At 55.3% G+C, this 25,173-nt stretch overlaps 12 protein-coding genes across 12 annotated transcripts; 5 read left to right on the top strand and 7 right to left on the bottom strand.

The window, feature by feature from the left end:
* Positions 1-461: 461 nt before the first annotated feature.
* On the top strand, positions 462-1,587 carry EV422DRAFT_190708 (integral membrane protein S linking to the trans Golgi network-domain-containing protein). Its single transcript, XM_053065203.1, has 3 exons — positions 462-757; positions 826-997; positions 1,078-1,587. The coding sequence occupies exons 1-3, from the start codon at positions 700-702 to the stop codon at positions 1,406-1,408; spliced, it is 561 nt and encodes a 186-aa protein (XP_052923103.1). The 5' UTR covers positions 462-699; the 3' UTR covers positions 1,409-1,587.
* Positions 1,515-3,265, bottom strand: EV422DRAFT_538840 (uncharacterized protein). Its single transcript, XM_053071005.1, has 8 exons — positions 3,154-3,265; positions 2,941-3,088; positions 2,769-2,866; positions 2,610-2,701; positions 2,292-2,536; positions 2,075-2,222; positions 1,851-2,013; positions 1,515-1,777 (listed from the first exon to the last, which is right to left on the bottom strand). Exons 1-8 carry the CDS (start codon positions 3,214-3,216, stop codon positions 1,598-1,600), a joined length of 1,137 nt encoding a protein of 378 aa, XP_052923102.1. The 5' UTR covers positions 3,217-3,265; the 3' UTR covers positions 1,515-1,597.
* A 204-nt stretch (positions 3,266-3,469) lies between these two features.
* Positions 3,470-4,692, top strand: EV422DRAFT_538839 (40S ribosomal protein S29). The gene is made up of 3 exons (XM_053071004.1): positions 3,470-3,537; positions 3,805-3,904; positions 4,209-4,692. The coding sequence occupies exons 1-3, from the start codon at positions 3,476-3,478 to the stop codon at positions 4,215-4,217; spliced, it is 171 nt and encodes a 56-aa protein (XP_052923101.1). The 5' UTR covers positions 3,470-3,475; the 3' UTR covers positions 4,218-4,692.
* EV422DRAFT_538836 (uncharacterized protein) lies at positions 4,693-6,292 on the bottom strand. The gene is made up of 2 exons (XM_053071003.1): positions 5,074-6,292; positions 4,693-4,995 (listed from the first exon to the last, which is right to left on the bottom strand). Exons 1-2 carry the CDS (start codon positions 5,919-5,921, stop codon positions 4,788-4,790), a joined length of 1,056 nt encoding a protein of 351 aa, XP_052923100.1. The 5' UTR covers positions 5,922-6,292; the 3' UTR covers positions 4,693-4,787.
* A 201-nt stretch (positions 6,293-6,493) lies between these two features.
* Positions 6,494-10,942, top strand: EV422DRAFT_190528 (uncharacterized protein). The gene is made up of 6 exons (XM_053065201.1): positions 6,494-6,625; positions 6,698-7,213; positions 7,278-7,409; positions 7,476-7,851; positions 7,918-10,463; positions 10,533-10,942. Exons 2-6 carry the CDS (start codon positions 6,716-6,718, stop codon positions 10,617-10,619), a joined length of 3,639 nt encoding a protein of 1,212 aa, XP_052923099.1. The 5' UTR covers positions 6,494-6,625; positions 6,698-6,715; the 3' UTR covers positions 10,620-10,942.
* Positions 10,741-13,020, bottom strand: EV422DRAFT_190501 (uncharacterized protein). Its single transcript, XM_053065200.1, has 4 exons — positions 12,825-13,020; positions 12,370-12,729; positions 11,656-12,074; positions 10,741-11,575 (listed from the first exon to the last, which is right to left on the bottom strand). Exons 2-4 carry the CDS (start codon positions 12,657-12,659, stop codon positions 11,010-11,012), a joined length of 1,275 nt encoding a protein of 424 aa, XP_052923098.1. The 5' UTR covers positions 12,660-12,729; positions 12,825-13,020; the 3' UTR covers positions 10,741-11,009.
* Positions 13,021-13,831: 811 nt separating this feature from the next.
* On the bottom strand, positions 13,832-16,142 carry EV422DRAFT_190499 (Fungalysin metallopeptidase-domain-containing protein). Its single transcript, XM_053065199.1, has 3 exons — positions 15,585-16,142; positions 14,712-15,515; positions 13,832-14,619 (listed from the first exon to the last, which is right to left on the bottom strand). Exons 1-3 carry the CDS (start codon positions 15,912-15,914, stop codon positions 13,945-13,947), a joined length of 1,809 nt encoding a protein of 602 aa, XP_052923097.1. The 5' UTR covers positions 15,915-16,142; the 3' UTR covers positions 13,832-13,944.
* A 1,251-nt stretch (positions 16,143-17,393) lies between these two features.
* Positions 17,394-18,674, top strand: EV422DRAFT_559888 (trypsin-like cysteine/serine peptidase domain-containing protein). Its single transcript, XM_053071941.1, has 2 exons — positions 17,394-18,376; positions 18,458-18,674. Exons 1-2 carry the CDS (start codon positions 17,450-17,452, stop codon positions 18,521-18,523), a joined length of 993 nt encoding a protein of 330 aa, XP_052923096.1. The 5' UTR covers positions 17,394-17,449; the 3' UTR covers positions 18,524-18,674.
* Positions 18,675-19,454: 780 nt separating this feature from the next.
* Positions 19,455-21,102, bottom strand: EV422DRAFT_538820 (uncharacterized protein). The gene is made up of 2 exons (XM_053071002.1): positions 20,266-21,102; positions 19,455-19,982 (listed from the first exon to the last, which is right to left on the bottom strand). The coding sequence occupies exons 1-2, from the start codon at positions 21,004-21,006 to the stop codon at positions 19,650-19,652; spliced, it is 1,074 nt and encodes a 357-aa protein (XP_052923095.1). The 5' UTR covers positions 21,007-21,102; the 3' UTR covers positions 19,455-19,649.
* Positions 21,103-21,392: 290 nt separating this feature from the next.
* EV422DRAFT_569913 (uncharacterized protein) lies at positions 21,393-22,151 on the bottom strand (the record flags this gene model as incomplete). Its single annotated transcript, XM_053072820.1, has 2 exons — positions 21,393-21,798; positions 21,901-22,151. 2 exons carry the CDS (start codon positions 22,149-22,151, stop codon positions 21,393-21,395), a joined length of 657 nt encoding a protein of 218 aa, XP_052923094.1.
* A 589-nt stretch (positions 22,152-22,740) lies between these two features.
* Positions 22,741-23,378, top strand: EV422DRAFT_569912 (uncharacterized protein; the record flags this gene model as incomplete). Its single annotated transcript, XM_053072819.1, has 3 exons — positions 22,741-22,803; positions 22,875-23,121; positions 23,230-23,378. The coding sequence occupies 3 exons, from the start codon at positions 22,741-22,743 to the stop codon at positions 23,376-23,378; spliced, it is 459 nt and encodes a 152-aa protein (XP_052923093.1).
* A 318-nt stretch (positions 23,379-23,696) lies between these two features.
* Positions 23,697-24,807, bottom strand: EV422DRAFT_190464 (uncharacterized protein). The gene is made up of 3 exons (XM_053065198.1): positions 24,153-24,807; positions 23,922-24,084; positions 23,697-23,842 (listed from the first exon to the last, which is right to left on the bottom strand). Exons 1-3 carry the CDS (start codon positions 24,617-24,619, stop codon positions 23,834-23,836), a joined length of 639 nt encoding a protein of 212 aa, XP_052923092.1. The 5' UTR covers positions 24,620-24,807; the 3' UTR covers positions 23,697-23,833.
* Between the last annotated feature and the right edge of the window lie 366 nt (positions 24,808-25,173).

Genomic DNA, 25,173 nt, shown 5'->3' with positions numbered 1-25,173 from the left:
GATGTAGATGCGGAGTGGGTCGACGAGCGTGGAAGGTGAAGGCGCCGATATGAGATGTAATGCCGAACGGATAGATGACTCGCGGAGTTCAACAACTCACCTGCCCGGAAGAAAGCGTTCGCATCGTGCTTGTTCAACGTGGGACTTCCCACAACCGCGCTGGTCAAAGCATAAGGTAATGAATCCGGAAACGGTGATCAGACTCTCCGCCAATCGGGTTTAGATGCTCAGCGTCTACCCGTAAGCCAGAGCTTGACATTACCGTCGCGGTCGACATTGCGCGAGCCGAAGAGGATGAGGATAGCGGGCAACCGGTCTTTGTGGCCGTTACCATTATGTGGGATTCGAAGAGAGCCGGCGAGTTGAATAGAATGGACGAGCGGACGGCGGTAACACTGATGCTACCGGCGGAGGATGTGGGCGGCGAGGATGATGTACTCGAGGGGAAGCTGACCATAATGGGGTGTGGACGCCATTTCCACGTCGCGTCCTGCCCAGCGTCCTGCCCGCTCTGCCCTTCCGCTAAACCGCCTATCAACGGCAAAGACCTCTCTAACGGGCGTATGAATATTAGCATCAACCCACACCGCATCTTCCACGACACAAGCCTACCGGCATCTTTCCCTTTGGCGGCCGGTCTTCCCGAGAGCTCCGCACCATTGCCACTCGCACCAAATCGCGAAAACGACCCGACCCAGCATGTCATCCGGTTTTCGCACAAATACCTTCGACCCCATCCTCATAGCAGCGCAAATAGGTGAGAGCCGATTATCCCGCCTCCACTCCACCTCTTCTCTTCAAATTGCTCACCCTTCCTGACGGCAGTGGCACTACAGACCTCATATTACCTATCGGCATCACTAGTCATATTCTTCATTGACCTGTTGACGGGGTCGCCAGTGTCGCTGGCCCAGATAATATCGTGGACGGAGCTGCGGACGGACACGGTGGTGGGCTGGAGTTTGTTTTTGGCGTTTGTGATAAATGCGGGGATAGGGTGAGTTTAGGTCGATCTGCTGTATCTGCTGTAGGGAGAGGGGCACATCCGGCTGACGTTGGATATGTGGGTTCCCGCAGATGTTACAGCCAACTCTTCCTAGTCCAACGCGCCAAACTATGTCTGGACTTCTCGACAACGCTGCATTTCCTGCACCTCGTCATCACATCACTCTACACAGGCTCCCTGCCACGGTCATTTCTATGGTGGCTCACCGTCATTTGCACGCTGCTCATCATGGCGATGGGCGGCGAGCACCTGTGCATGCAGAAGGAGATGGAGCCCATTGCGATCGCGGGGACGTTGAAGCGAGCGGGGAGCACGTACCCTGGCGGGCCGGGGCCGAGTGGGAATACGGCGGATAGCATTGAGCTGCAGAGATTGAATGATTTGGAGGAGGGTGTTGCATGACAGGGATAGCAGCACGCATTGGTACCTTAGTGCTTCCGCATGCACACCAACCTGATACCGAACCATGTAAATATACCAAGTTACGGCACCTGCGCATATGAGGCAAAGTTTCCGCTGGTCATTTGTATATATTCAGACTATCAAAAAAGGAGACGAGGGTGTTCGAAACGTGGAGGAGAGACAATGTATTCACAATTTGACATCGTCTGTGGTATATTTGCGCAGAATGGTCTCGTATGGCGCACGCTGGAACTCCGCCGATCGGTACAGGCCAGCGAAACGGATGATCTGGTCTTCGACTGTGAATGGCTTGACGTTGAAGTCGTCAAAGGTCAGGGCGCCGGGGGTGGGTGTGTCGTCAACGAAGAGCTGGACGGGAGAGAGCACAGTGAGCATGCAATCCAAACGGTATGATCAATGGGATGTCCATGGAAAAGCTCACCCTCTCGACTTCATCCGGGGAGATAACCGGGAAAGCCATGACGGCGTTGGAAGCGGCTGCGATGGCCTTGGCAATGACTTTTGGTACGGGAATAGCAGACTTCTCACGGCGTGTAATGTCGAGAAAGAACTCAACCAATGCCGCATAATGGTATTCCTTCGGGCTGTGCAGCGGCGAGGGTAAGAATGGCAGGTGGAGTAAGGAGATCGAAATTCGAAACGTACCCGTAAAGTTCCACAATCTTGCCCACAGCACGATCATCGTACTGGAGCTTGGCGAGAACGTGGGCAACATCACCAACGTACACAGGCCTCACACGAGTCTTGCCGCCGTTGACCATGGGGATGCCGACAGGTAGCCACTTCACATACCCTGATGCCCAAGTCGCGCTGATCAGTCAGAGCCCAGTCCCAATCGTCCATATCGATTCAGACCACTCACATCCCAAGCGGTTGTAAAACCGATCCTCGTGACCGTATAGTATGCCTGGACGGACAATAACGGCGTCGGGGAACTCAGCTTTGACAGCCTGCTCTCCCAACGCCTTTGTCCGCAGGAAATGCGAATTCGAGTTGACATCGGCGTTCAAAGCAGAGACATGAATGAACCTAGAGACGCCTTCCTCTTTCGCAATCCTGGCAAGGCGGGCAGCGCCGTCGATGTGCACTTGCTCGAAAGTGAAGTTCCTGGTGAATGCGAACCCTGTCGTCAATCACCCGCCAAATGAGGTCCAGCTTCTGCTTTCTCTCTCCAACGTACTTGGTAGCCCAGTCCTTCCCGATCAGATTGTAGACGGTATCAGCGTGACGGACAGATTCCCGAATCTGCTCCTCGTTACGAATGTCGAATCGCTTTTAAACGGTGGAGTTCTGTCAGTGAGGAGTCCCCCCGCGAACCATAACCTGTCCAGAACCATACCAGAGGGACAATCTGACCCAGATCACCCATAAGCCTCAAGTGCCTCCTGTCGTCGTCTGTTCCTCGGTATGGAGTGATAACCTGTGTTCCACGCTTCCCTGCATTCGAATCTCATGTTGAGCCCACAATCCACCAACGAACATCGCGTTCCCACCCCTCCAAAGGCGCCCACCTAAGTTGTTGACAACATAACGGCCGAGAAAGCCGGTACATCCCATAACGGTAGCGACATGTCCCGAAACTGACGAGCGTCCTCCGGGACCCCTCTGTGTGAATACTTGGTTGGTGTTGGTGCGCTTCACGATTTCGTGGTATTGCCGCTGGAGGAGCGAAAAAGTCTGAGGAATATTAACAGAATTGACCGGAACCTGAACAGCGGACATACCGATGGGACGGCGCCTGCTGCCAAGGCGGCCTTTGCCAGAGGTTGACAGGACCTGGAGAGCATCTTGCACCGAACGTCTGTGGCAGGGATAGTCTTAAAGGTCTAAACCTGCAGTCCTCGCCGCGTGTAATGGTCTCAATAGTCAGGAGAATACAATAGCCCTGCGAAGCACGTGAGTACTCTATTAAACGCCAAGATGCTAAGCCACATTGCACTCCATGCATATCAATATCGCTGTGGAGCATGGCTTGCTGTTTCTCCCTCTTTCGCCCCTGCAAGCAGCCTCGTCAACGCTCAGCAGCAACCAGCAAACACCGTCGAAATGGCTCACTCCGCTGTTTGGTTCTCCCACCCCCGCAAGTACGGGAAGGGCTCTCGCCAGTGGTATGTTTCTATGGGATTTTGTTGACGAAATTGTCGAAGGGGAACAGTAGACGGTCGAGGTGGTAGAAGGACCGCACATTTGGAGGCGGGAACGATCCTCTGGCGTAGAGGGCGGGGACGAAACTCCGGAGTAGAAGAGGAAAGGAGAGATTTTAAACGGGATTCTTACTTTGGGAAAACTGGAAGTTGAGCGGAGGAAAGGAACCTCAATTGTGTACCCAGGCCAGCACGTTGACATCCCCATTTCCACCTCCTATCCCGAAACAGCCGCGTCTGCGCTCACCAGGCTGGTTTGATCCGCAAGTACAACTTGAACATCTGCCGTCAGTGCTTCCGCGAATACTCCAAGGACATCGGTTTCATCAAGGTGAGAAACGTTTGACCGGGATTTCAGTAGCTAGGAAGGAGAGAGAGCGAGAGAGGGCACCGGACAGCGGACAGGGTGGCAAAAGCCGTCGAGGAGAGCGGGCCGGTTAGGGCCGGCGGAACATGGAAGGAAGGGAGCAGCCCGCGTGGGTTGCATGAGCTGTTGCGAATGCTGGATAGGATGCGTGGAAGAGAGACCTGCGTTTTCAAGATTAGGAAGAAATTGAGGGCGTACGACGGGAAAGGGAAACCGTGTTTCCCAGAAATATCGCGCGTACAACTCACAGCCATCTTTCCTCCACCAGTACCGTTAAATTCCTTGCAGGAGGCAACAATTACACCCAGCTGCAAACGAGGATCGCCACCGTACTCCATTCGATCGACATGCACAGACGAAACAGTTTAGATTTGCCGAGATAGCGAGTTGGAGGGAAAACCAGGAACTCAGTCAATGTGAATCTGGAGGAAGGGTTGTCGTTTCTTTTCTGTAGTTGGGACGATTGTTGCGGAGGATTGGGATCGATGGGCTGTTCTCTTTCAAATACACATTTGGAGGGGAAACCTTTTCATCCGAAAATTTTCTTTTTTGCTGCGTTACTGCTATCGATTTTGGAGGAGCTCAGCTTGATTGTACGTCAATATAGCGTGGAGAGAAGATGTGACTGAGCGTTCAAAGGCTCTGGCGAAGAGGAGGTCACCTCCGAAGCCATCATGTCCAGCAATGAGGCATGTGCGCTTGTCAGACTCAACGATGCAACTTGGAGAAGCTAACAGCAAAAAGATGAGGTGATCCATTTTCTCTTTCAACTGACACCGCCTCAGCCAAAAATTATGCTACATCGATACACTCTATACAATCCCCCGGTCCCCAACTCCTCCCTTCATCAGCGAGAAAACCATCTACTCTTCCTAGCAGGCTTATCCACTTTCGTCATATCCTTCTCCTTCTCCATCTTCCTTGACGCGGCCATGAGATTCGTCATATATTGATGCAGCAGCTGCGTTTCGTTGGTTTGCTTAGCGTGGTCGATGCGGGCTTGGGTGACGCGCGCGATTTTGGGGCGGAGAGTGCGTTGGAGTTCTATTATTTGTCTGCAAGTTGAGATTTTGTTTGTGTGAGATAATCACTTCCTTCGGCATAAAAGATAAACTTCTAGCACTGACGCATACTTCATCAAAGCAGCCTTTTCCGGATCAATGTCAGGAAAGTCATGCCGCGTCTCGGCAGGTTCAGCAGCTTGTGGGACTACGTCCTCCACCATATTCACGGCCACATCAGGCTGGAGATCCACTAGCGGAGATCGTGCGACTTCCTTTATCCGAGGGATCTCCGCGGTCTGTGGTGGTGGGGTTCCTAGGAGGAATGCTTCTAATGCGTCCGTGTTGCCCAGATGGAAGGATTCTGTGGGTTGTTGCTTCTGTTGTGACGATCGGGACGAGGCCGTTGATGATGCAGTGAGGAGAGAATCCCATGGATCTGCTGGTGCAACAGCGCTACCGGAGTTCGTGGATGTTTTTGTAAACGACGCCTGGAAACCGACGGGTAGAATAGGGCTCGCCCTCTCGCTAGACTCGGGTTCAGCAGTCATATTCGCTGCTGTCCATTGTTTCGTCCGTCCCGCGTCTAGCAAATCACTCGCATCAACGTCCTCCCGATCCCCATCCCGCTGTGGTCTAAATTCCGTCACCCCAATATCTCCCTCACCATCATCCTCCACAAACGCATCCTCCGCCCATCTACCCCTTAGCTTTGCGCTTGCCGACACTTCCGCCCTATCCGGACTCCCCGGCGGCGGCGTCGGCAATGAGGATAGTCGTGGCGGGAGTGTTGGTAGGGACTTCTTCCCCCCTTCTACTGTCGCCGGTGCACTGCCGTTGCTGGTAGCGGCCGCTTCGGGCACCCAGGGGTTCTCGAGGTAGGGGTTCCTTTGTTCCCGGTAGGAGTAATGCTCGTCGTCGGAGGAGGCGTCGTCCCAGAGACGAGGTGTCCGGCGTGTAGAGCCACCAGCCACTCTCATGCTGTTTGGAGGTATATGCGCCAGCTAGGCAAACAAGGTCGGACCGACTATCGAAAATAGGTGATACAAAAAGAAGGAGGCGTCTACGCTGTGCTCGAGAGTAATTTGTTTTCGCGCTATCGGAAAGTGTTGCACCGTTCAACTTCCGCCGTTCGTTTGACTCGGGAGGACTTTCTGTCGGTGGATGCGACTGGAGGTCAGAAGTAGTTGCGTTCCAGCTTGATATTGAGCTGCCAGGAGGAGGTTCGGTCCAGGGTCCCTAAGATGAGCTGGGAGTGGTGCTTTATATATATGCTGTCCACACTTTGTCGTATTTCCCTGTTTTGTTGGTGGGTGTGAAAGTGGAAGGCAAGCAGCGAGCGGGCCTCCAAAGTCAAAAGGCATGATGCTATCATAGCACGGCGGGCGAGAAAGGGAAAGACCTGGAACATGCGAATGCCGAGATCCGGTTCCCAGGAGTGCGGTTCCCAGGAGTGCGGTTTCTGGTAACGAGGCCGCGAGCTTTCGGACATCGCCCATTCGCCCTCAAAGCGTGAGAACCACTGTCAATACGCCCTCGAAGTTCTGGCGCTTATTGCTGCCAACGTCCCCTCCAAAAACAAAACGTCCATCTACTCCCAACATACATACGGCGTCCACATACAGGCATAGACACTAGCCTTCTCTAACTTCTTCCTCCTGCAAAAACTACCTCCCTTCGCAAGGTGAATATCTCACTCAAGTGACGTCTTTGAATGTCGTCACTTCGTCCTCTGACCTTTCTGACCGCAATTTAGGACGCATCATCGCTTGATATGGCTGGTTCAACGAAAGGCCCTAGCCTAACAGCATGGCTCGGCGTCAAGCCAGAAGAGCGGCAGAAGAGCGGCGGGGAAGACGGGGAGGCAACGCCGAGGAATGGTCAACCAGGAAAGGCAAGCAAACGAGCTAGTTCGCCAGGTCGCCCTGTGCAGGCAAGGTCACAGCCCACGGTGGTCATCGAGGTGCCATCCTCCAAAGCCGCTTCATCTACATCCAAGAAAAGGAATCATCCAGGTCTGCCATCAGAAAGCTCCTTATTGTCCAAAAAGCCTGCTATCTCCGTCGAACCTCCGGTCAAAGTGCAGACCACCGCGAACGGCTTATCCAAGGGCACAGCGACCTCGAAAGAGAGCTCTGCCAAAAAAGCAAAGCGAGTACCACTGGGACAGACTGCTCAGAAGCGGAAAAGCTTGGATGTTCGCGTCGAGGACAAGAGATACAAGAAACAAATGAGATTGAGCTTCGGGGATCAGAAAACTGAGTCTGCCACGGTGAGCGCCCTGTTGTGAGATTTCGGATCGATCGACGATATTCTCTCAACGGCGTGACTACTAGGATAATGTGGAGCCTATGGACGTGAATGAGCCTGAGACTGGCAAGAAAGAACACAAGGGAAAGTCGAAGAAGAGAGCATCCGCGGGCAAGAGCGCGAAAGCGTCTGCCTCTTCTTCGGTAGCACCTGAACGCGTATGTTTCGTCTTAGCGATGCCGTCTGAACGCTACTTGTGCATATGTCTGACACACCATTCTTAGACTGGGAAAATGGAAGGAAAGGGATTCAAACAGGGACACCTAGCCTTCGCGGTAAAGCCAGTTGACCCCTCGTCTGCGGTGGCAGGCTCATCCTCGTCTGCTTCAAAGTCAATCGAGGTGCATATTCCGACGAAGCCGATGATCCTCGGCAAGAAACCGAAAAAGACCATGGAGGATCTTGCGCCAGAAATGCTGCCGTTTAGTCACGACCTGCCGAAGATGAAGGAATGCCCCGAGTCTTCAGGCGACATCCTCGAGTGGAGACGGTTGAATATCGCTGAGAGCATGTCGTTCGCTGTCGTTGTCAAGTTTATGAAGACGTTTGCGGTCGAATATCTCGAGCTCACCCCCGATACCGGATTGGAATATGAGCTGGGTGAGTTCACTGAGCGCAAACGTATTCACAGAATAGGCTCCGTTGCTAACACTACCACACGTGCAGACGCATTTGAACGCTACATCGGTGAAGGTTCACAGTATATTAAAGAACTGACTATTATCTATACCAGCCTTTACAGCGCCGTTTTGTGGAGCACTTCGGCTTGGGATCTCACGATCGGTTACCGCATAGGACGCTTATTGGCATCCGAACCATCTCAGCAAAGACTAGGCGGCGCCTTTTTGTCAACGCCGCTCTCGCATCTGCCACCCCCTGCTCACGCCGCATGCCTTCACTACCTTGTGGGCAGAGTCCTGAGTAGCGAAGAATTCAGGAACAAAATTCGGGAGAGCCAGGATCGGCTGCAAGAAATGCGAACCTCAAAATGGTCGATTGCATGTGAGAAGAAACAAATGAAAGAGGAGCACGAGAAGCTAGAGGCCACTGCCCAGGCTACTCAAGCGGAAATCGATAAGATTGAGAAGGAGTTGGAGGAGTTGAAAAAGCCAGAGGCCTCGGATAACGCCTCGGAAGACGACAGCGTAACCGACGAGCTGGAGGGAGCGGGGAAGACACGGGCATTGAAGCGCTTGGTTTCGCGAGATCGGCTCGCATACAAGCAGAGAGAAATCAAGTCGTTGAGGGGAAGGCAGATCTTCTTGGTTCGCGAGGCCACGACCATTGGGAATAAGATTACTAAGCTGGAGAAGAAGTATGCTGCTCATGAACAGGAGGAGAAAACCTGGGATGCGCGGTACCATGCATTGGAGGAGCTTGTGCGGGCAAGAAACTGCAAGTTGGGAGAAGACCGGTTTGGCCGGCACTACTGGTTGCTCCCGATTAGATCGGTCCCACCGCCATCTGCTTCCCCACCTCAGGATGGGGAGACAGAGATACCCACGCCCGAAAAGATTTTGGCCACGAGAGCATTACAGGTAGTCGCCGCCGCAAACGAGCCAGGAGGCAACCCGGCCGTCTACGGCATCATCGTCGAGGCGCTCAAGTACACATATTCCGACGCACGTCTCCCACCCCCAGCGCCTTCCAAAGTAGATCGCAAGGGCAAAGGCAAAGCACCAGCCAACGGAGAACAGGCCGACGACTATTATACCCCGCCGAACAACGAAGCCAAACGGGCCATGCGTGTCGAGTCTTCCAGCCGCTTTTGGTACCTGGATAGTTTGGCCTCGATTTCCAAGTTGTTCCGTGCGTGCAACGATCGCGGTGCACGGGAGCGAGAGTTGAGGCATGCGTTGACTGCTTCTTTGGCGGAGATTGGATGTAAACTCCCAGGGTCGTCGCACCAAGCTATCCAGGTAGTCTTTGCCGGATTTGAGAATTGGATGCAGAAACGAGGGGAGGCCCTCATGGAGCTGGCGGCAAATGATGAGATGACGTCGGAGTCGCTGAGCCAACTGCGCGAGAAGGTCAAGGAAGTGGGAACAGCTTTGAAGATCAAAGATTCTGCGGCTTCAATCGACGCAATCAAGCCGACTCGCGAACAAGACGAGCTGGCGGCGTTCAAAACACTGCTTGCCACTTGGGCTGCTCAGCATGAGCAAGCACTGATTCCCGTCGATCAAGACAGCTACGCGGACATAGAGCACGTCGAAAACCTGGGAGGCGTGGTGAGCCTGATAGCCTGGTGTGAGGACGCTCTTATCATACTACGACCCGTACCACCCCCCGAGTCCGACCCGAAGCAAGAGAATGGAAAGTCTCAATCTGACGAAAAAATACGCAAGGGAAAGCATATCAGCCGCGAACTCCGCGCACTGCAACTCTCCACCCGCGCCCACCCCGTCTCCGACTCGGACACAGACGCCCAGCACTCCCGTCGCCGCAACGCAGATGACGACGGGGACGACCACGAGCACGAGAACCGTGATCCGTCCAGTACCCATCGCACGCGATCCGGTCGCTGTGTGCGCGAAACTCCCCATATTACCCAACAGATCTCCGAGGCGGATTTCGATGCGCTGTTGAGAGAGGTGGAGGGTGAGGAGCAGGATTCTGTCAAGACGAAGAAGGCTCGCGGCGCGGAGGGATCGTCAGGTGGGCCCATCGTTACCCGCTCCGGGCGGTTGTCGAAGAAAGGTGGGATGCATCCATCTCCTGCTAGCGATGGACAAGCTGCGCCGGATCGTAGGCGGGGTGGCTCGGATCAGGATGAGGAGGAGGAGGAGGCCGGTGAGGATGATTTGACGCGTGATGAGGGACAGGGAGGTGCGAGGTTGTCTGCGTTGAATAAGAAGGGCGGGACGAAGAATGGCTCGTCGAAGGAGAAGGTTGGCGCGCTGTTTACCCCTGAATTGACTGACGAGGATGAAGACAATGAGGAGGCCGCCAACGATTCGTCTGAGTCCAGCTCACTCTCTGACCCGGAAGTTGATGATCCTAGCGACAGCGTAGTGAGCGGTGATGCGACGGACGAAGAGGAACAGGCATCTGAATCGGAGGTGGAGGAAAACGAGGACGAGGCGGAGTTCACTACCGAAGAGCAGCAGCGGAGCGACGATGATGGTGATGAAGAGGAGGAGGAGCCGGGCAGCGATTATGGCAGTGGGTACGATTCGGAGGGTGGCGAGGCTATCCGTGCTTCGCGTCAGGTAATATGACCATCTTTCCTGTTCCCATATCGGATGTTTTTGCTGATACCTTACGCCTCTGTTACGCAGTCCAAGCGGGTGAAGACGGCAGAGCCAGCAGCAACCCCCTCGCGACCGACCCGCCAGGCGGCGAAAAGCTGGAGCGGTCGGAGATAAAATCTGGACACCCTCTTTGCGAGATCTCGAATGTGCATTGGGAGACCGAAGCGTAGGGATTTTCGGTATGATAAGGGAGGAGACTAGAGTGTACATAGCGTGGGAATTTCTGTATGATAAATGCTTGTGCGTAAGAATGAAGGAATGGGTGAAACGAAGGTCACACTGGACTTGGAGAGTTGCCCCCCTACCACCTGACAAGACACATCTCCGTCTGATCTCGACGTTACGGTCGTAAAGCAGATCGATCAGGTATGAGACTGCTCTCCCAACGCCAAAAAAAAAGCAACCTAGATGCGCAAAATCTGATTCCCGTTGACAAACCAAAAAAACCTAAATTTCAAAAAACTAAAACAAAAAACACACCCCATCGCCTCCCCCTCGAAAATCTCACCACCCAACCCCGCGATACTCCCAATTATCCCTCCCCTCCCTCTCGGGCCCCATCACCATCTCCCTCACCGCCATCGCCGCCAAAAGATACCCCCTTCTCTCCTCCTCATCATCCCCTTTCTCGCTCTTCGTTTCCTCATACCACCTCCACAGCGTCCAAACCGCCTTCGTGGCGTGCTCATCCCCCGTCCCCACCGCACTCACCCTCAAGCCCTTCCAAACACCCTGTGCATCCCCAGGGGGTATCACACCCCTATATCGGTCCGCCACCCGGTCCGGTGTCATCACAGGCCGTCCCTGGGTGATATAAACCACAAGGATGCTCAGATACTGATTGTGAATGAGAGAGGTGGCGAGATTGGGGTGAGAGGTGTGGAGGGACTTGAGGGCAGGGTGCGTGAGGATCTGCAGGACGGCGTGGGTGGATGTGAGGAGGTGGAGGAGGAAAAAGTCGAGTTTCGGTGTAGCTGAATGTGACGAGGTGGTGGAGACCTCTTTGAAGGTGGAGAGGAGGGCTGTTGCTGTTTTCTGGAGGTCGTTCAGTGCTCGTGAAGGGTCGGGGTCTGCGCAGAAGAGAATAATCGTAAAGTGACTTTCGTAAGTTGTCCGCCGACATGTGGAATGTGAGGGTTTGAAAACGCACCTTGCCTCCACATCCCCGCATACTCCCCAAGCACACCCCCGGCCTTCCCAACAACATCCGCCACCTTCTCCTGAAACTGCCCATTCCTTCCCTTCTTCCCAAACAGCTTTTCCTCACCCAACCGTTCATCCGTCCTAACACGTTCCAGCACCTCTTCAATCCCCAAATCCCCCGACGTCCCATTGAGGGTATTGTGATCCCTCTTTTCGACGGGGAGGTAAGAAAACGTGCAATAAGCGAGCGCTTCAGCGAATATGAGTTGTGAATCGAGCTCGCATGCGTAGCCGAGGTGAATGAGTGGGTGGAGGGCCGAGCCGTGCATGCCCGGGATCAGAACGGGGAGGTAGGTTGCTAGGACGTGGTCAAGAGGGTGTCGATCGAGTTCGCGGGTGAAATGCGCGAGAAGGCCTGCATAGTTCCTTCAAAAGACAGATAGAAGTCCAGTGTCAGTCATGCGATTGATGGTTGGCGCGATGATTGGTTGGTTGGTTGGTTGAACGATACCCTGCTCGCTCCGGTCGCGGCGAGGATAGTGGGCGGAGGCGAAGCTCGCTTCGCTCGCTTCAAGATCTGACGCTCGCCGGTGCTCGCAAATACCGTGATGAGGGGAGTATAGCGCCTCCGGCGCAATGTTGCTCACTCCGCTCGCGCTCGCCTCGTGGTTCGCCTGCATCAATCATCCCCGCGCCTCGCTTCGCTCATCTTTACGCTTACCTCCTCAGCCCCAAAAACCGCCTCCAATTCCCCTCCCCCACCTCTTCCTCCTCCCTCGTACATCCCTCCAACTCCGTATGCCAATCATAAACCTCCCTCAACCTCTCACTCGTCGCACCCAAAAAGTACAATGCCGATAGATGATGAACGAGATGGTTTGATAGATATCCTCTGTATTCGATGTGGTGGGATGTATGGTTGAGTGTAAGGAGGGAGTGGAGGGTTTGTTCGGATGTGGCGGAAGATGAGGGGGTGGGAGTGGGAGTGGGAGTGGGAGTGGCGATGGGCATGGCTTGTGATGTTGCGGTTGATGCGAGTCGAAAGGTTGGGAATGATGAAGAAGGCTTGGGTATTGAGCGTCTGATTCGGAACGATGAAGATGATGGTTGCCGGCTTGAGATCGAGTAGAGATATTGAACGTGCGAGGTGAACAGTGCAGGTGGCTTTGGCTTTACCAGCAAACAGCGCCGTGAAGATCGCAACATGGGATATATATATTGTCCGCTCGCTTCAAGACCGATGACGTCTCGAAGTGGGGCGGGGGAACGGTGTGAGGTGCGGGGCTTTTCTAGCCGGGGGATTCAGAAGCGGGGACCGTTTGAGCCTTTGCCGGAGAGAACGTTATTAGTGCTGATTAAAACAGATATCGGAGCCGGAGCGGAGGAGGCAGTCTTTTGTGCTCGGGAGTTGTGGAATGCAAAGTGCTAGATTGATCGTCAGAGTGGAGATTTGTTCAGCGGAGCCGGAGCCGGAGTCCAGGGAGGCAGAGGTAGCTAGCAGGGGGGATTTGAATCTCTGAAGGTTGTCGTTGCTGTTGGGTTGTGAGAAGTGACCCCTGCGGCGGAGGGGCTGGTGGGGGTTGGTTGGTCAAGTGACCAGCTGCCGGAGCCGGAGGGTAACGCAACTCTGTGTTATCCTCAAGAAGGAGACGAGAGTGCAAGTGCTCCGAGCGGAGGAGAGCCTTCACGGGAGCGGGAGCCTGAGACAGCCTGGAAAGGGTGAGCGAGTTGGCGTAGGAGGACAGTGGTTGTTGTTGTTGGAGCGACGGGAGCGACGGCAGCGGAAGGGAAGAGCGGAGGAGAGGGAGCGGCTTTCGGACATGTCACACCAAGAGGGAGGGAGGTGACTTCCCCAATCGCACGCGTCTTTTCCGGGCATACGACTTGTGACTTCCAATGCGTCCCTCCGGAGCTCACAGAGTCCTTCGGCTTTGGAATCCGCAGAAGGAGCTCCGGCGATGAGAAATGAGAGTGCTCCACAACGGGACGGCGTCTCTTGCAATGGCCGAGTTTTTTGAGATCACAACAACGGGGTGTGAGAGTATGAGGGGCATCGACGGACGGCGACATTTAACAGCATTTGTGAGGGGTCGCGAATGCATCGGCAAGATCTCTGAATAGGTTCATCCAGTGAACATTCACGTTAAGAAGTTTAAAGCATTGTATTTGTATTTGTACAGCATCGTACGGTATCTATCTACCCGTGGCATCTAGTGAAGAACGTACGCCGCCCCTCTCATAAGCTCTACGTGTATGGCGTCCAACATCTACGGAAACGTCACCTTCTATCCCACATCTAACACCCCTGAGGCACATCCACCTTATTCACGAAAACGCCCGCCTTCGCGCTAACCCCCAACCCTCTCTTCGCAAACCCCTTCCAAACCGCACATCGATACTTCCCGCCATACCTCGTCATCTCCGCCTGCAGCACCGCATCCCTCGCCGCCACAAACGTCGGATTACACGGCTGCAGCGCCAGTCCATCTATCAAAATATGCATCGCGACAATATTCCCCTTCTCCAGCCCGGCGTTATAGATATCGTCATAGAACCCAGCCTTATCCACGAGATTCCAATAAACCTCATTCCACATGGTGGCCCACACCTCCCCCATCGCATGCGCCTCATTCTTCCCGGGCTCGCCCAACGTCCCATACATCAACGGGTTCCGCCCCTTATCCGTCGAGTACGGGTACGACCGCACCCCCTTCGGGTTATTCGTCGCCCACGCGCCAATGACGAGATCCGTGTTGCGAGTGTGCGACGCTTTACGTTGAATGAACATCGCGAGGCTGTCGGACCACCCTTCGCCCAGGCCCGCACCTTCGCCGGAGGCGAGGCAGTTGGAGTTGGCCGGGCCGCCCGTGAGACGCGTGGAGATCCCGTGGCCGTATTCGTGGATCATGATGTCGGTTTCCATCGCCGGGTCGCGGCCGGGTTGGGTGTCGGTGAAGACGAATGTGGTGAGCTGTACGCGAGGGGGGAGGCGGGGCGAAAGCCACGAGCGGTTAGCGAGGGGAAAACTTGTACGTTGTTGAATCCTCAAAACGAAACACTCACCACAGGCTCCAGCCCATCGGGCGGCGTCCCGAAATTCGCATTAGACGTCATCGCCTTCCCCTGCACAACAACCTTAACCGGATCGCCCCCCTTCCCACCGTCCCTATTCGTGGCCTGAAAGTTCCCGGCCTTCTCATCAAACCCATAGAACCAGAACAGATCATGCATCGCGTTCGCAACATAGAACCCGTTGGTTACCGCCGCTTCCACGTTGTTCTGCGAGTCCGGGGCTTGTTTAGAGCTGTAGGTTTTGGTGTACTCGTTGTTGGCGCCGCCGCTGACGGGCTGTCCCCCCTCCTTCTGGGAATACGCATTGTTCCCCTTCGTGACCGTATAACTGGCCTTCCCGTCGTTATGCCACCCCAACGGACTCGGCCCCTGCCTAGCAGGATCGTTCTTGACCAGAATCTCCGTCTCCGGGTTCCCCGCGCCTCTGATATTGGCAACGGTGTACTTTGCACTCGCGACCCAGGAGGTCACGCTGACGATCTTTCCGGTCGTGGTTGAGACGTCGACCTCAACCCACTCGAGCTTGGGCGCGTCGGGGGCGGAGCGGAGCTGGAAGGTGTGGGTGTACTCGTAGCGGCCCTCGCCTGTCTCCACATACTGGTGGGTGGTGGGTGTGGTGGTCCTCTTGAGACCCAGGGTGCGTTCGGCGGTGGTGATGGCGTCCTCTTCACTGACCCCACCGTTCGCGGGTTCGTCGACCTTGGCGGGAAGCAGAGTCTGCCCGGTGGGCAACGAACTCCCCCACGAAAGCACCTTGCCGTCCTTAATCGACACATTCGCGTCTTGGTTGCCAACCTGCACACATACCAATCCAGAGAATCAGTATCCCCTCTTGCGCAAGAAGGAGACGCAAATGGTACGTACGCGAACACCACCAACAACACCCTTCACATAAACATGCCGAACCCCATTACTCCCCACATACGTCTCCACGACGTCCAGTTGCTCCACAGCCACGCCCGTCTTCTCGGCCAGGTACTTCAATGCCGCAGCAGTGTCATCATCGCCGGCCGAGGTGTCGTTGGCGCGGAGGGAGGCGGTGACGGGATCGCCGAGCCCGAGGGTGGTGAAAGTGGGCTGGCGACGGAAGGCGGTGAGGCCGGCGGAGGAGGGAGGGGTGGGTGCGGCGAGGGAAGAGAGAGTTGTGGCGGAGAGGAGGGTGGCCGCTAGGGCGAGGGAGGAGAGGCGTAACATGTTGGAGCGCAGATGTGGGGGTGATGGATGGGTAACCAGGGAGGGGACGGGGACTGCAGCTCTCTCTTTTTATATGGAGCCATCATCCTATCCGTCCGTTATGTGATGTGTATCGCTACTGCACGACCCCTGTAGCAGAGCAGCAGCGCGAGACATCAGGAAGGCGGACGTTGGGCGAAATTGGGAGATAAGCGGCGCTTTGCATCACACGGGTTTCACCACCCGGCCTTGGCGAAACACCCGTTCATTGCGTTGTCCGACTACCTACCTATCTAGACGCCTTCCCGCTTATGAGACGGCAAGCACACTTCGATCAGATGGGTGGCGTCGTCCCCGAGATCCCCAGGAAACAATAATGGAACGCAGGGCGCCTGGGGGACACTAGGCGCTGGACGAAATGCAATACAGAAGTGGCATACATAGTGCCCGCGGACGACCCTACTGCATACTTTGATTTCACATTTGCTTATTATTGTGAGCTATGAGTTGAAGGCACCGCCGTTTTGGATGTGACGAACTGGGGTCGCACCGGGCGAAATGCAATACTGGGAAAGTGGGGACACCTGTACGCGGGACGTCACATTGCAAACTCCGACGATGATATTTATGATGGCCGCCCAACTTAACATACAGTACTTCCCAATATTTCATAACGCAACTCGCCAATTTGACAACGTTGTGGCCACAGCTGAGGTGGTACGCGTAAGTCAACTCCGAAATGACATTTCGGCAACGCGCACAACGGCGAAGTCAGCAGCGGACATCGGACGCCAAACCCATATAATGTACTTTCCGACGGCGGTATGACATCGACGATCTTGCGGGTGCAGTGGGCTTCGGGAATCACGTATCCTGGTTGTCCCAAGTGCGGTCCAAATTCGGCGTGCGTTCGGTGACGAGTCGGTCGGTCGGAATTCTGCACAATAATGAGATTACCCCACCGTTTATTGCAAGGAACAACCATAAAAGTCACAAAGGTAATCTGGTGTACTGTCGTGCAGGTGCGTCACCAGCCACTTGCACAGGCGCCCTTTAGTGAACGGCAATAGTAGCATCCGCGGATGTACTGTACTGTCCTATTGCGTTGTTGGTACATGTACAGTAGCTATAGTACAGTCCACTATGCATTGCGCGGCAACTTGAAGGTGCAAGCCTGCAACAGACACGCCGCAGACACCGCACCGGTAAGCCTTCCCCGTCGCGCTAACACGTACAGTACACCACATCACGCCGCATTTGGTGGCCGTCGAGATATCCGGAATGCAATGTAACGCAATGATTGACGTACGGCCAACTTCCAAGTGCGATGTAGGACGGGGTGGAGGCATGTGAGACGGGCCGGGGCCGATCGTATTCCGAGTCGAAATGTGACGGGACCCCGTCTCCAATCGACCGAGCGTGCCGTATTGAAGGGGGACGAGGATGGAGGAGATATGATGCAGGCGGAAGGAGTATAAGGGAGAGGGTTACGGCTTCGGCATCACTGTTTCCCGCATCCCACCCCACCTCCTTCCACCCGCCCCCAACCACCCACCATGGTCCGCCTAACACTCCTCGCCACCGCCGGCGCCCTTCTCGCACCGGGCGTCCTCTCCGCGTCCATCCCGCACCCACCCACCGAGTCCGTACCCCCCATCGTCGGCGGCCAAACCTCCTCGCATCACGACTGGATGGGTCTCCTTGAAATCCAAGATGCATCTGGCGCTGGGTGGTGGTGTGGAGGCAGTCTCATCGCCCCCGGGATCGTCCTCACCGCCGCGCACTGCGTCTGGCAGGACAAGCTCGCGACGCCCGCGCAAGTCAAGTTCACCTCGTACCGGTACAATCTCGCCGTTACCCCCGACGCCGAGGGCGCGATCCAGTGGAAGGCGACGGCGGTGGTGGCGCATCCGGGGTACAATAAAGCGGACAGCGCGAACGATGTGGCGATTGTTGCTGTGCAGCAGGCTAGTAACTTCGGGAAGCAGCAGAACACGTTTGCGGATTGGGTGGGGAGTAGGACGGCGGGCAATGTGGCCTGGGATGTTGGGGTGTACTCGGCGACTGGGTGGGGAGCGTTGACGGAGGGTGGGAACACTGCGCAGGTGCTGCAGGAGGTCGATCTCCCGGCCGTAGACGCTGCCACTTGCGCTAGACAAGTGTCCGGTGCAGCTCCCTACATCGCGAATGTGATATGCGCGGGGAAGGAAGGGAAGGATTCTTGCCAGGGCGATTCGGGCGGCCCGTTGTATGTGAAGGGAGCGAAGCCTATGCTGTATGGGATTGTGAGTTGGGGAATTGGGTGTGCGAGGAAGGATAACCCGGGGATTTACACGAGGGTGGGGGCTTACAAAGGGTGGATTCAGGAAAACATTGACAAGTATGGTGGGGGTGGTGGTGGTGGTGGTGGTGGTAGCGGAGGAGCGGGTGATTGGGAGAAGTGCGCGAAGAGCTCGGATTGTAAGAGCAAGTGTTGCACTTCGGTACGTTTATCGCTTTGTCTTTATGTTTGCTCGCCGATGCCCTTTCCTGACGCTAATTTCGTCTGTTCTCCGATCATCCAGGAATACTCGAAGCCCGGCGCTGCTTTCCAATACAAGTGTGCGCCCAACGGCAAGAAGTGCATCTAGGCGGCCCCTGCGAAAGTGTCAGCGTAACCCGAACCATGTCACCGGGACATATAGAGTAGTGTACATCCCTGGCGTAATACAGACATATCGTCTACCTAGACACACGTTCCCATAGACGTTCTGTCCTTTTCACAAATCCAAGGGATGCGAGCAACATCCGGAGCCTCCATTGGGTGCATTTCTTTTGGACTGTCGAGAATGCGAGTGACAGCGTCCATCCTGTCAGTCTGTGGCGCAGGCGGGTGTGGCGCAGGGACTTCCCACTTGCGTTTTCTCTTTCGTCGCCCCGTTTGTTCCCCCAAACGGATTGGACATCTGGCCGACCGCAATCTTGCATCAGGCCATCTGCCACAGCCCACCAACACCCTCATCAACCTCATCATACCCAGCGACCGCATCCCCCTTTCCGCACGAACCCGCCCCTCATCGCCCTTCGTCCCGAAAGCTCGATGCCTCCCCTTTTCCCCGGTCCCAAAACGCATACTCTTTTCACCCACAACCCTCCTTGCCTCCTTCGGATGTGCGGGACCTTCCTACAAGGGTCACCGGGTCGTAAAAGTGTGCAACAGTCATTTTGTTAAAAGCCCTTCCGTCTTATGTCAGCATCGCTTAGTATGGGTTGCCGTATGGAACCTGATAACTGTTACCGGTTATGTGAGGATGTGTGTCTGGATGGGAAGGGACATTTTATGAATGTGTGTTTGAGCGGAGTCATACGCATGTATGTATTTACATGAAGCCAACTCATGCGCCGTTGCACATGCAGATGTGACGAGGTGAGCGAGCAACCCTGCAAGGAGATCTTCAACTCCGCAAAGGTGGTCCTGAGAGAGAGAGACTCGCATAGTTCAAGCGCTGAGCGCTCCACCCTGGTCCTATTGGTGTGATGTGAAGATGAATTTGAGAATGATACGTAGTGATGAAGCGATGAAATGTGATATGTTATGAGATGCCATTAAACGTATTAAACATGAATAAGGATATGAACGTCGGGAATGTGAATGTGTGGTCCGTCGAGAACTGTACCTTCTCCAGTTCCCTCTAAAGCGTCGAACGATGTACAGTACACAACGGCATAAGAAAGTCCAAAAATAAAAGCTTATCGTCTCAACAAATATATCCTTCCTCACTTCCTCCCTCCGTCGGTCGTCCTGCCTTTCGCCCTACTCTTACCCACGCTCTCTGTCGAAGGCACACTCTTCGCAACCAACATCGTGCGCCCCGGCACCCGACTCCGACTACACATATCCCACCTCTCCTCATCCCTCCTCCCCTTCTCATCCACAACCCTCACGAAATGGTAATCGAGCATCCGGATGCAAAAGAACCAACTCTCGCGGATCCAGTGGCCTTCGCCGACCTCTCGGAGAGTGAAGCAGGCGAGGTAGGGCGGGACTACGACGTCTTGGTCGACGAAGGGGATGGTTACTATTGGGTAGATTTGCGCGTATTTCAGGTCCTAAGATTGAGGGAGGGATGGGTTTGATGAGCGGATGTGAAAGTGAGCCATGGTTGATGGTTTATTGATGTTTGATTGATGACATCCTGCTCGCTCCGCTCACAACGAGGAGGTTGGGTTGCGATGGGCGGAGCGTGCTCGCTTCGCTCGCAAAAGATCTGACGCTCGCCAGTGCTCGCTAAATAGCGTGTCAGGGGTATTGCGCCTTCGGCGCAAGGGACTCGCTTCGCATGCACTCACTGCATTCGTCCTCGCTCGCTCGCTATCGCTTCACGTCACTCACCTCACTAAACCTCCCCTCATATCTCAGTCGATTCCTCTTAACCTCATGATAAAGCGCCGTCCCAAAGATATCTCCATGCCAAGTCCAAGTATTCTGCTCATACACCTTCAAGGTATACCTCCTCTGCATCCTCCTCGCCCTCTTCCTTTTCGGTCCCTCATGGATCCCCACGTCATCCTCACCCAACTCGACCACACTCGGCACGCCCCCCGCAAACGTCATCAACGCATCCGGCAACGGGTTGCCACTCATCTGCCAGACTCCGTAGAGACTCGGCGGGAGCCCGGGGGCGTTCTTTGCGTTGGCGGGCGGGAGAACCTTCCACGCCTCGTTCCAGGGGACCGGGTGGAGGGTATGTCCGTAGTGGTTTGCGCGCCAGACGTAGGTGAGGAGGTAATATAGCGGGTACAGGGCGAGTACAATCGGCCATGTGAATGAGAGGATGGGCAGACTGACGATGAGTGTGACAATGAGAAGCGGGATGCCGAGGTGAGGGTAGAGCGGGAACAGGGTTGGCCAAGGGCGGGTGGGTTCGCCGCGTGGGGCGGTAAGGGCGAAGGAGGAGGCGGGGTTGAGGGAGAAGACGGACCAGAGGGGGGTTGTTTGGGAGGCGGAGGTGGGGATGATGTCGTCTGGGTGCTTTGGCGGTGGCCGTTGGCGGACAGCGGAGTTTTGTCGCGATATTTGGGGGAACTGTGGGCGTGGACTGGACGGAGGAGAGGCGGGCGGAGTGAGCGACATGGTGGTGGGGGGGAGAAGCTTCCTTTGGGGGGAGGGTGTTTTGGGGGATAGGGGCTGTTGTTGTGTTGCGTCGCTGAGGCTGCTGCACAGGCTGCTGGGGGTGGTGGGAGAAGTGAGAGCCAAACCCTGGGGGCTGCGACTTCGGCGACGTGCTTCTTCGCGGGCGGGACGCGCATATATACAGTACAGTAACCATGCCTCACTGGAGTCCGCAGACATCCCTCACCTTTCCAGACATCGATTTACTGAAATCATATGTACGTAGCGGATGCATTCAACAACTGCATCAGAAGCCTGCGCGGCAGTATGTATGTACATGGAGAATCATAATCAACCCTCAGCTCTGCTTCCTTCCGCTAATCCAAGCTACATCCCATATCCCACGTCTACCTCCTCCCCACCTCAATATCCGACTCAACCCCCCTCATCTCCTCATAGCACGCCACAACCCTCTGTATCATCCTTCCCCGCACTTCCTTCCCCTCCCCGCCCGCATCAGATACCCATTCAAGCCGATACAGCGCAACCTGCCCAAACTCCCTCCCCAGCCCTAAAATCACTTCTTCCTCACTCGCGTGTGACTGATCCTGAATTGTAGATGTGCTGACATGAACAGCAAACCCATCCTCCCGCCACGCCTCCGTGTCGTCCGTGCCGTATGCTTCTAATATGCGTGGTGATGCCTTTGACGGGAATACCTCCGACAAGCGTGAATGTAGTAGCTCGTTGGCGGCCTGGTTGATGTGAGCGGGTTGGGTGGCGCCCATGGAGTTCCAGGCGGTTATCATGTACCTGGTTGGTTGGTTCCCATTGTGTTGGTTGAAGTGAATGCGATCACACCCATCCTGCCTTGTTAGCGTATCCAAACACACTACACACCAGCAATCAACTCACCAAACACCCTCTCGCAATATCTCCGGCCATTCCTTCATTGCCTCTCTCCTTCCCTGGATATATTCCAAGCCCTGGATGAACACGTCCTCCACCTCCTCCCCACCTCCACAGTCCTGAAGCGGAACGCGAATACACTGCACCGCGCGCTCCCACATTTCTCCTAGCTCTTTTTGGCGGGATGGGGACGGGAAGGATGGCGGTGGCAGCGCTGTTGTTGTTGGTTGCGAGGAGGTGGTGGAGCCGACGGACATGACTGTAGCTGGTGAATTGGACGAAGGCACAAGTGCGAATGCGGAGCGGGAGGCGTGATTCGCGTGGGAGGACTTTTGGGCGAGATGACAGTGGTGGGGTTGGAGCCGGAGGGGGTACGACTGAGAGAGAGGCCCGAAAGGACTGGCAAGGCGGAGTAACGAGGAGTGCGTGTGGGTTGGAAGTGTGCGTAGATGCATCAGACAGGGACGGTGAAGATGCGACGACATCGGGGTCGAAGAGCAGAGTCCTGCGACTAACAGCTTAGTACCTGTTAGGCATGGAATGACAGGTTTCGCGCTGTCGAGTTTCTACCTTGAACACACAACCCTGCACACAACCCTCCAAACGCTCGTTCAAGAACGGCCGGTCTCACAAAAGATGGAGATGGCGTCTTCACCTTGAGCTTACCAACTACGACAACTGACATTCTGGGCAAACACCCCTATAGGTAGATTATCGCAGCCATCCTATCTTCCTGCCGAGTGGTGAGAGTGTGCCATCCATCCTGACATAAGGGAGAAGGACTGGAGACGGGCAGAAGATGTTCTTTGAGATACCTATGACTTCTTCCTCAGCACGACTGACACTATGTACGACTCTTCCCAACTCCATCTAGGCTTCCTCATCACAGCCGTCCTGTCTGCCAGCCGGGTGAGAGCCACCAAGCTTGACAAATCTAGGCCTCCGCTGGTATAGGCAAACTCATCTAACGTGTGCAACAGTGCAAGATGACCACCGACTACTCCCTCTTCTCCGACACCAAAAGTGTGTCCACAGACACACCGGCGGACGCACACGGTCAGATAGCCAACGCCAATCGTGTTGCAACCAAAAGGCACACTTCGTACGATTTCGACGATGCCGACATCGAAATTACGGTCGGAGACACAGTGTTTGCCCTGTCTATTGCAATCTTCGTCCTGCTCGGCAGGTCGAACCTATCACCGATTCAGAGCAAGCGCAGGCAAAGTATGTAGCCGCACAGGCGCGGCATCGCAAACTTCCTAATTTTTTCACACTTCGCCATCACTCTCCTCGACGAGAAACTTTTTCCCGTACCCAACTTCAAGTATGCAGTCCTCGACAATGTGCATGACCTCTATGTGCATGACCTCATTGGGAACTCAGCCGCTGCGAATCGTGCCGGGCGCGCGGGATGGAGTTTCGACGGCGGGGCTGGTATCAGGATTGGTTTTGTCCGAGGAAGTGGTGGCTTCCGGCTCTAGAACTCCGATGGACATGAGAGCAGGGTGTTGCGTTCAGGGTGCGACAGGTCCCTCGTCGCTTGTCTGGCTGAGAACAGCGGTTTCAGGCTCTCCGAGCACGGCTGAAGGGAGCCATGCACGGCAAGAGTTCTGTCATGATCACCCGCCCCCGTTCCCCCTCATTTTCAGTAAAGCACCTTAGGCATGTATGATTTGTTTGTTATGACTCTACCAACGAAGATTGGAAACGGTTACAGAAAAAAGTGTACGAGATGCCCGGCTACGGGAGGACTGATGCAAGTCTATGGGAGTGATTGTATCGCTGGAAAGGATATGCTAATCGAGGATCTCGAGTGGTTTCCATCCTGTTTGACCTCACGAAGGTTCCACATTTGACGTGGGAGATGCATTCCCATCTTTCTTCGGGCGGTGGATCAAGACGGTCCCTGCCGACGTTGGGCGACGGTTAGGGGCGTTCATTTGCACTACAGAACGGTAAATCCGTCTTGGGTCAGCGAACAACATTTCAGCATCGATATCAACGCGATGCACTCAGAACCTTACCTGCTGTCCCTCAGCCGTGAAGCAGTAGTTCCCGCTCGTCTTGCACTTGTCCGACTCGCCGAGCGAGACCCACCTCGGAATGTCATTGGCGTCGGGCCAGCAGAGACGCAGCTTGCCGCCGAGGCAGGAGCCGGATTTTGCTGAGGCCGTGATGTCGTCCCACCTATGAGAGCAAAGGCCCAGAAATCAGCGATGGGATGGCTTTAAGGACGGAAAATGAAGCATACGTACGGGCAGTCAGAGACGGGAGCCTTGCGCGCGTCAAGCGTCACTTCGCGCTTCGTGGGTCCATCTATCTGACAACCCGGAGGACATCTCCACCCAACGGGAGCATCGAGCTTGTTGACGATAGGCTCCTGCTTCCACCTCCATCCGTCCTCGGGCTTGTCGGCGGGGACTTGCACCCATCTCCAGCCATCGGCGGGCTTGTCAGCGGGCACGGTGTCGAACCACCATCCGTCAGTGGGCCCAGCGCGCTTGGAAAGGGCGGGAACCTGGATCCATCTCCAGCCGTCCTCGGGCTTGTCGGCGGGGACTTGGACCCATCGCCAGCCGTCGGTGGGGGCCGTGGCGGGGACGGTGTCCCAGCGCCAGCCGTCGACGGGGGCATTGGCGGCAGCGGCGGGTGCTGCGGCGACGAGGGAGGAAGAGACGAGCGCGGTGCCGAGGAGGGCGAGGAGCGTGGGTTGGAGGTACATTGCTGTGTTTTGCGGGGTGGAAGGGAATATGTGATGCGAGATGTGCTGCTTTGTTGAGGATGAGGTGCCTGCCTAACATCCTCTTTTATAGACCGAGGCCCCTCTGCAACAGCCGCATCGCAGACACCGACGAGCTCGAGCAACCATCACTAGCTCATTCCCTGCGGCACTACCCCACATATCTTGCCCCTAGCGATGTCCGCATGATACGGTTTGCCCACTATGTACGGCATCACAGAAGTGTAGGTCGTCACAATGTACCAAAGTGGCAAGCACAGTACATCGGACATGTATCAAGCTATCCCGGCATACATTGCAATGTGCATGGCGGAGCCACATTTCATTCTCCAGCAGGCAATAGTGATCACGAATGGCGGCTAGAGCGCAATAGACTCTATGGGCGTCGAAGTTCCGCGGTGGAGTACGACCAGCCTCGACGCGTACGTGAGGATGGCTTCGTCGGGAGAGATACTGGAAGATGATCCTTGTGAAACCGGTGACGAAGCACCAAATGAGGCTATGTCTCGCTCTTCCTCAAGCATTCATTAGGGATG

The sequence above is a fragment of the Fimicolochytrium jonesii genome (assembly GCF_025526975.1).
Source record: "Fimicolochytrium jonesii strain JEL569 chromosome Unknown EV422scaffold_23, whole genome shotgun sequence".
Lineage (NCBI taxonomy): Eukaryota > Fungi > Chytridiomycota > Chytridiomycetes > Spizellomycetales > Powellomycetaceae > Fimicolochytrium > Fimicolochytrium jonesii.
Note: the sequence above shows the minus strand (reverse complement) of the source record. Positions and strands in the feature narration are given on the sequence as shown.

Bases quoted from the DNA above. Each gene is read 5' to 3' on its own strand.
- EV422DRAFT_190708 (XM_053065203.1), top strand. From the start codon at position 700: ATGTCATCCGGTTTTCGCACAAATACCTTCGACCCCATCCTCATAGCA. The intron at 758-825 runs GTGAGAGCCGAT...TCCTGACGGCAG, and splicing joins CCTCATAGCAGCGCAAATAG to TGGCACTACAGACCTCATAT. The intron at 998-1,077 runs GTGAGTTTAGGT...GGGTTCCCGCAG, and splicing joins GTGATAAATGCGGGGATAGG to ATGTTACAGCCAACTCTTCC.
- EV422DRAFT_538840 (XM_053071005.1), bottom strand. From the start codon at position 3,216: ATGCTCTCCAGGTCCTGTCAACCTCTGGCAAAGGCCGCCTTGGCAGCA. The intron at 2,537-2,609 runs GTACGTTGGAGA...CGCATTCACCAG, and splicing joins GGGAAGGACTGGGCTACCAA to GAACTTCACTTTCGAGCAAG. The intron at 1,778-1,850 runs GTGAGCTTTTCC...TCTCCCGTCCAG, and splicing joins CCCCGGATGAAGTCGAGAGG to CTCTTCGTTGACGACACACC.
- EV422DRAFT_538839 (XM_053071004.1), top strand. From the start codon at position 3,476: ATGGCTCACTCCGCTGTTTGGTTCTCCCACCCCCGCAAGTACGGGAAG. The intron at 3,538-3,804 runs GTATGTTTCTAT...ATCCCGAAACAG, and splicing joins GGGAAGGGCTCTCGCCAGTG to CCGCGTCTGCGCTCACCAGG.
- EV422DRAFT_538836 (XM_053071003.1), bottom strand. From the start codon at position 5,921: ATGAGAGTGGCTGGTGGCTCTACACGCCGGACACCTCGTCTCTGGGAC. The intron at 4,996-5,073 runs GTATGCGTCAGT...CTCAACTTGCAG, and splicing joins GAAAAGGCTGCTTTGATGAA to ACAAATAATAGAACTCCAAC.
- EV422DRAFT_190528 (XM_053065201.1), top strand. From the start codon at position 6,716: ATGGCTGGTTCAACGAAAGGCCCTAGCCTAACAGCATGGCTCGGCGTC. The intron at 7,214-7,277 runs GTGAGCGCCCTG...CGTGACTACTAG, and splicing joins AGAAAACTGAGTCTGCCACG to GATAATGTGGAGCCTATGGA. The intron at 7,852-7,917 runs GTGAGTTCACTG...CCACACGTGCAG, and splicing joins CGGATTGGAATATGAGCTGG to ACGCATTTGAACGCTACATC.
- EV422DRAFT_190501 (XM_053065200.1), bottom strand. From the start codon at position 12,659: ATGCCCATCGCCACTCCCACTCCCACTCCCACTCCCACCCCCTCATCT. The intron at 12,075-12,369 runs GTAAGCGTAAAG...TGTCTTTTGAAG, and splicing joins CGGTTTTTGGGGCTGAGGAG to GAACTATGCAGGCCTTCTCG. The intron at 11,576-11,655 runs GTGCGTTTTCAA...TCTTCTGCGCAG, and splicing joins TGCGGGGATGTGGAGGCAAG to ACCCCGACCCTTCACGAGCA.
- EV422DRAFT_190499 (XM_053065199.1), bottom strand. From the start codon at position 15,914: ATGTTACGCCTCTCCTCCCTCGCCCTAGCGGCCACCCTCCTCTCCGCC. The intron at 15,516-15,584 runs GTACGTACCATT...GTATGTGTGCAG, and splicing joins GTGTTGTTGGTGGTGTTCGC to GTTGGCAACCAAGACGCGAA. The intron at 14,620-14,711 runs GTGAGTGTTTCG...CCTCGCGTACAG, and splicing joins CCGATGGGCTGGAGCCTGTG to CTCACCACATTCGTCTTCAC.
- EV422DRAFT_559888 (XM_053071941.1), top strand. From the start codon at position 17,450: ATGGTCCGCCTAACACTCCTCGCCACCGCCGGCGCCCTTCTCGCACCG. The intron at 18,377-18,457 runs GTACGTTTATCG...CCGATCATCCAG, and splicing joins AGAGCAAGTGTTGCACTTCG to GAATACTCGAAGCCCGGCGC.
- EV422DRAFT_538820 (XM_053071002.1), bottom strand. From the start codon at position 21,006: ATGTCGCTCACTCCGCCCGCCTCTCCTCCGTCCAGTCCACGCCCACAG. The intron at 19,983-20,265 runs GTGAGTGACGTG...CCTCAATCTTAG, and splicing joins ATGAGGGGAGGTTTAGTGAG to GACCTGAAATACGCGCAAAT.
- EV422DRAFT_190464 (XM_053065198.1), bottom strand. From the start codon at position 24,619: ATGTACCTCCAACCCACGCTCCTCGCCCTCCTCGGCACCGCGCTCGTC. The intron at 24,085-24,152 runs GTACGTATGCTT...TTGCTCTCATAG, and splicing joins GCTCCCGTCTCTGACTGCCC to GTGGGACGACATCACGGCCT.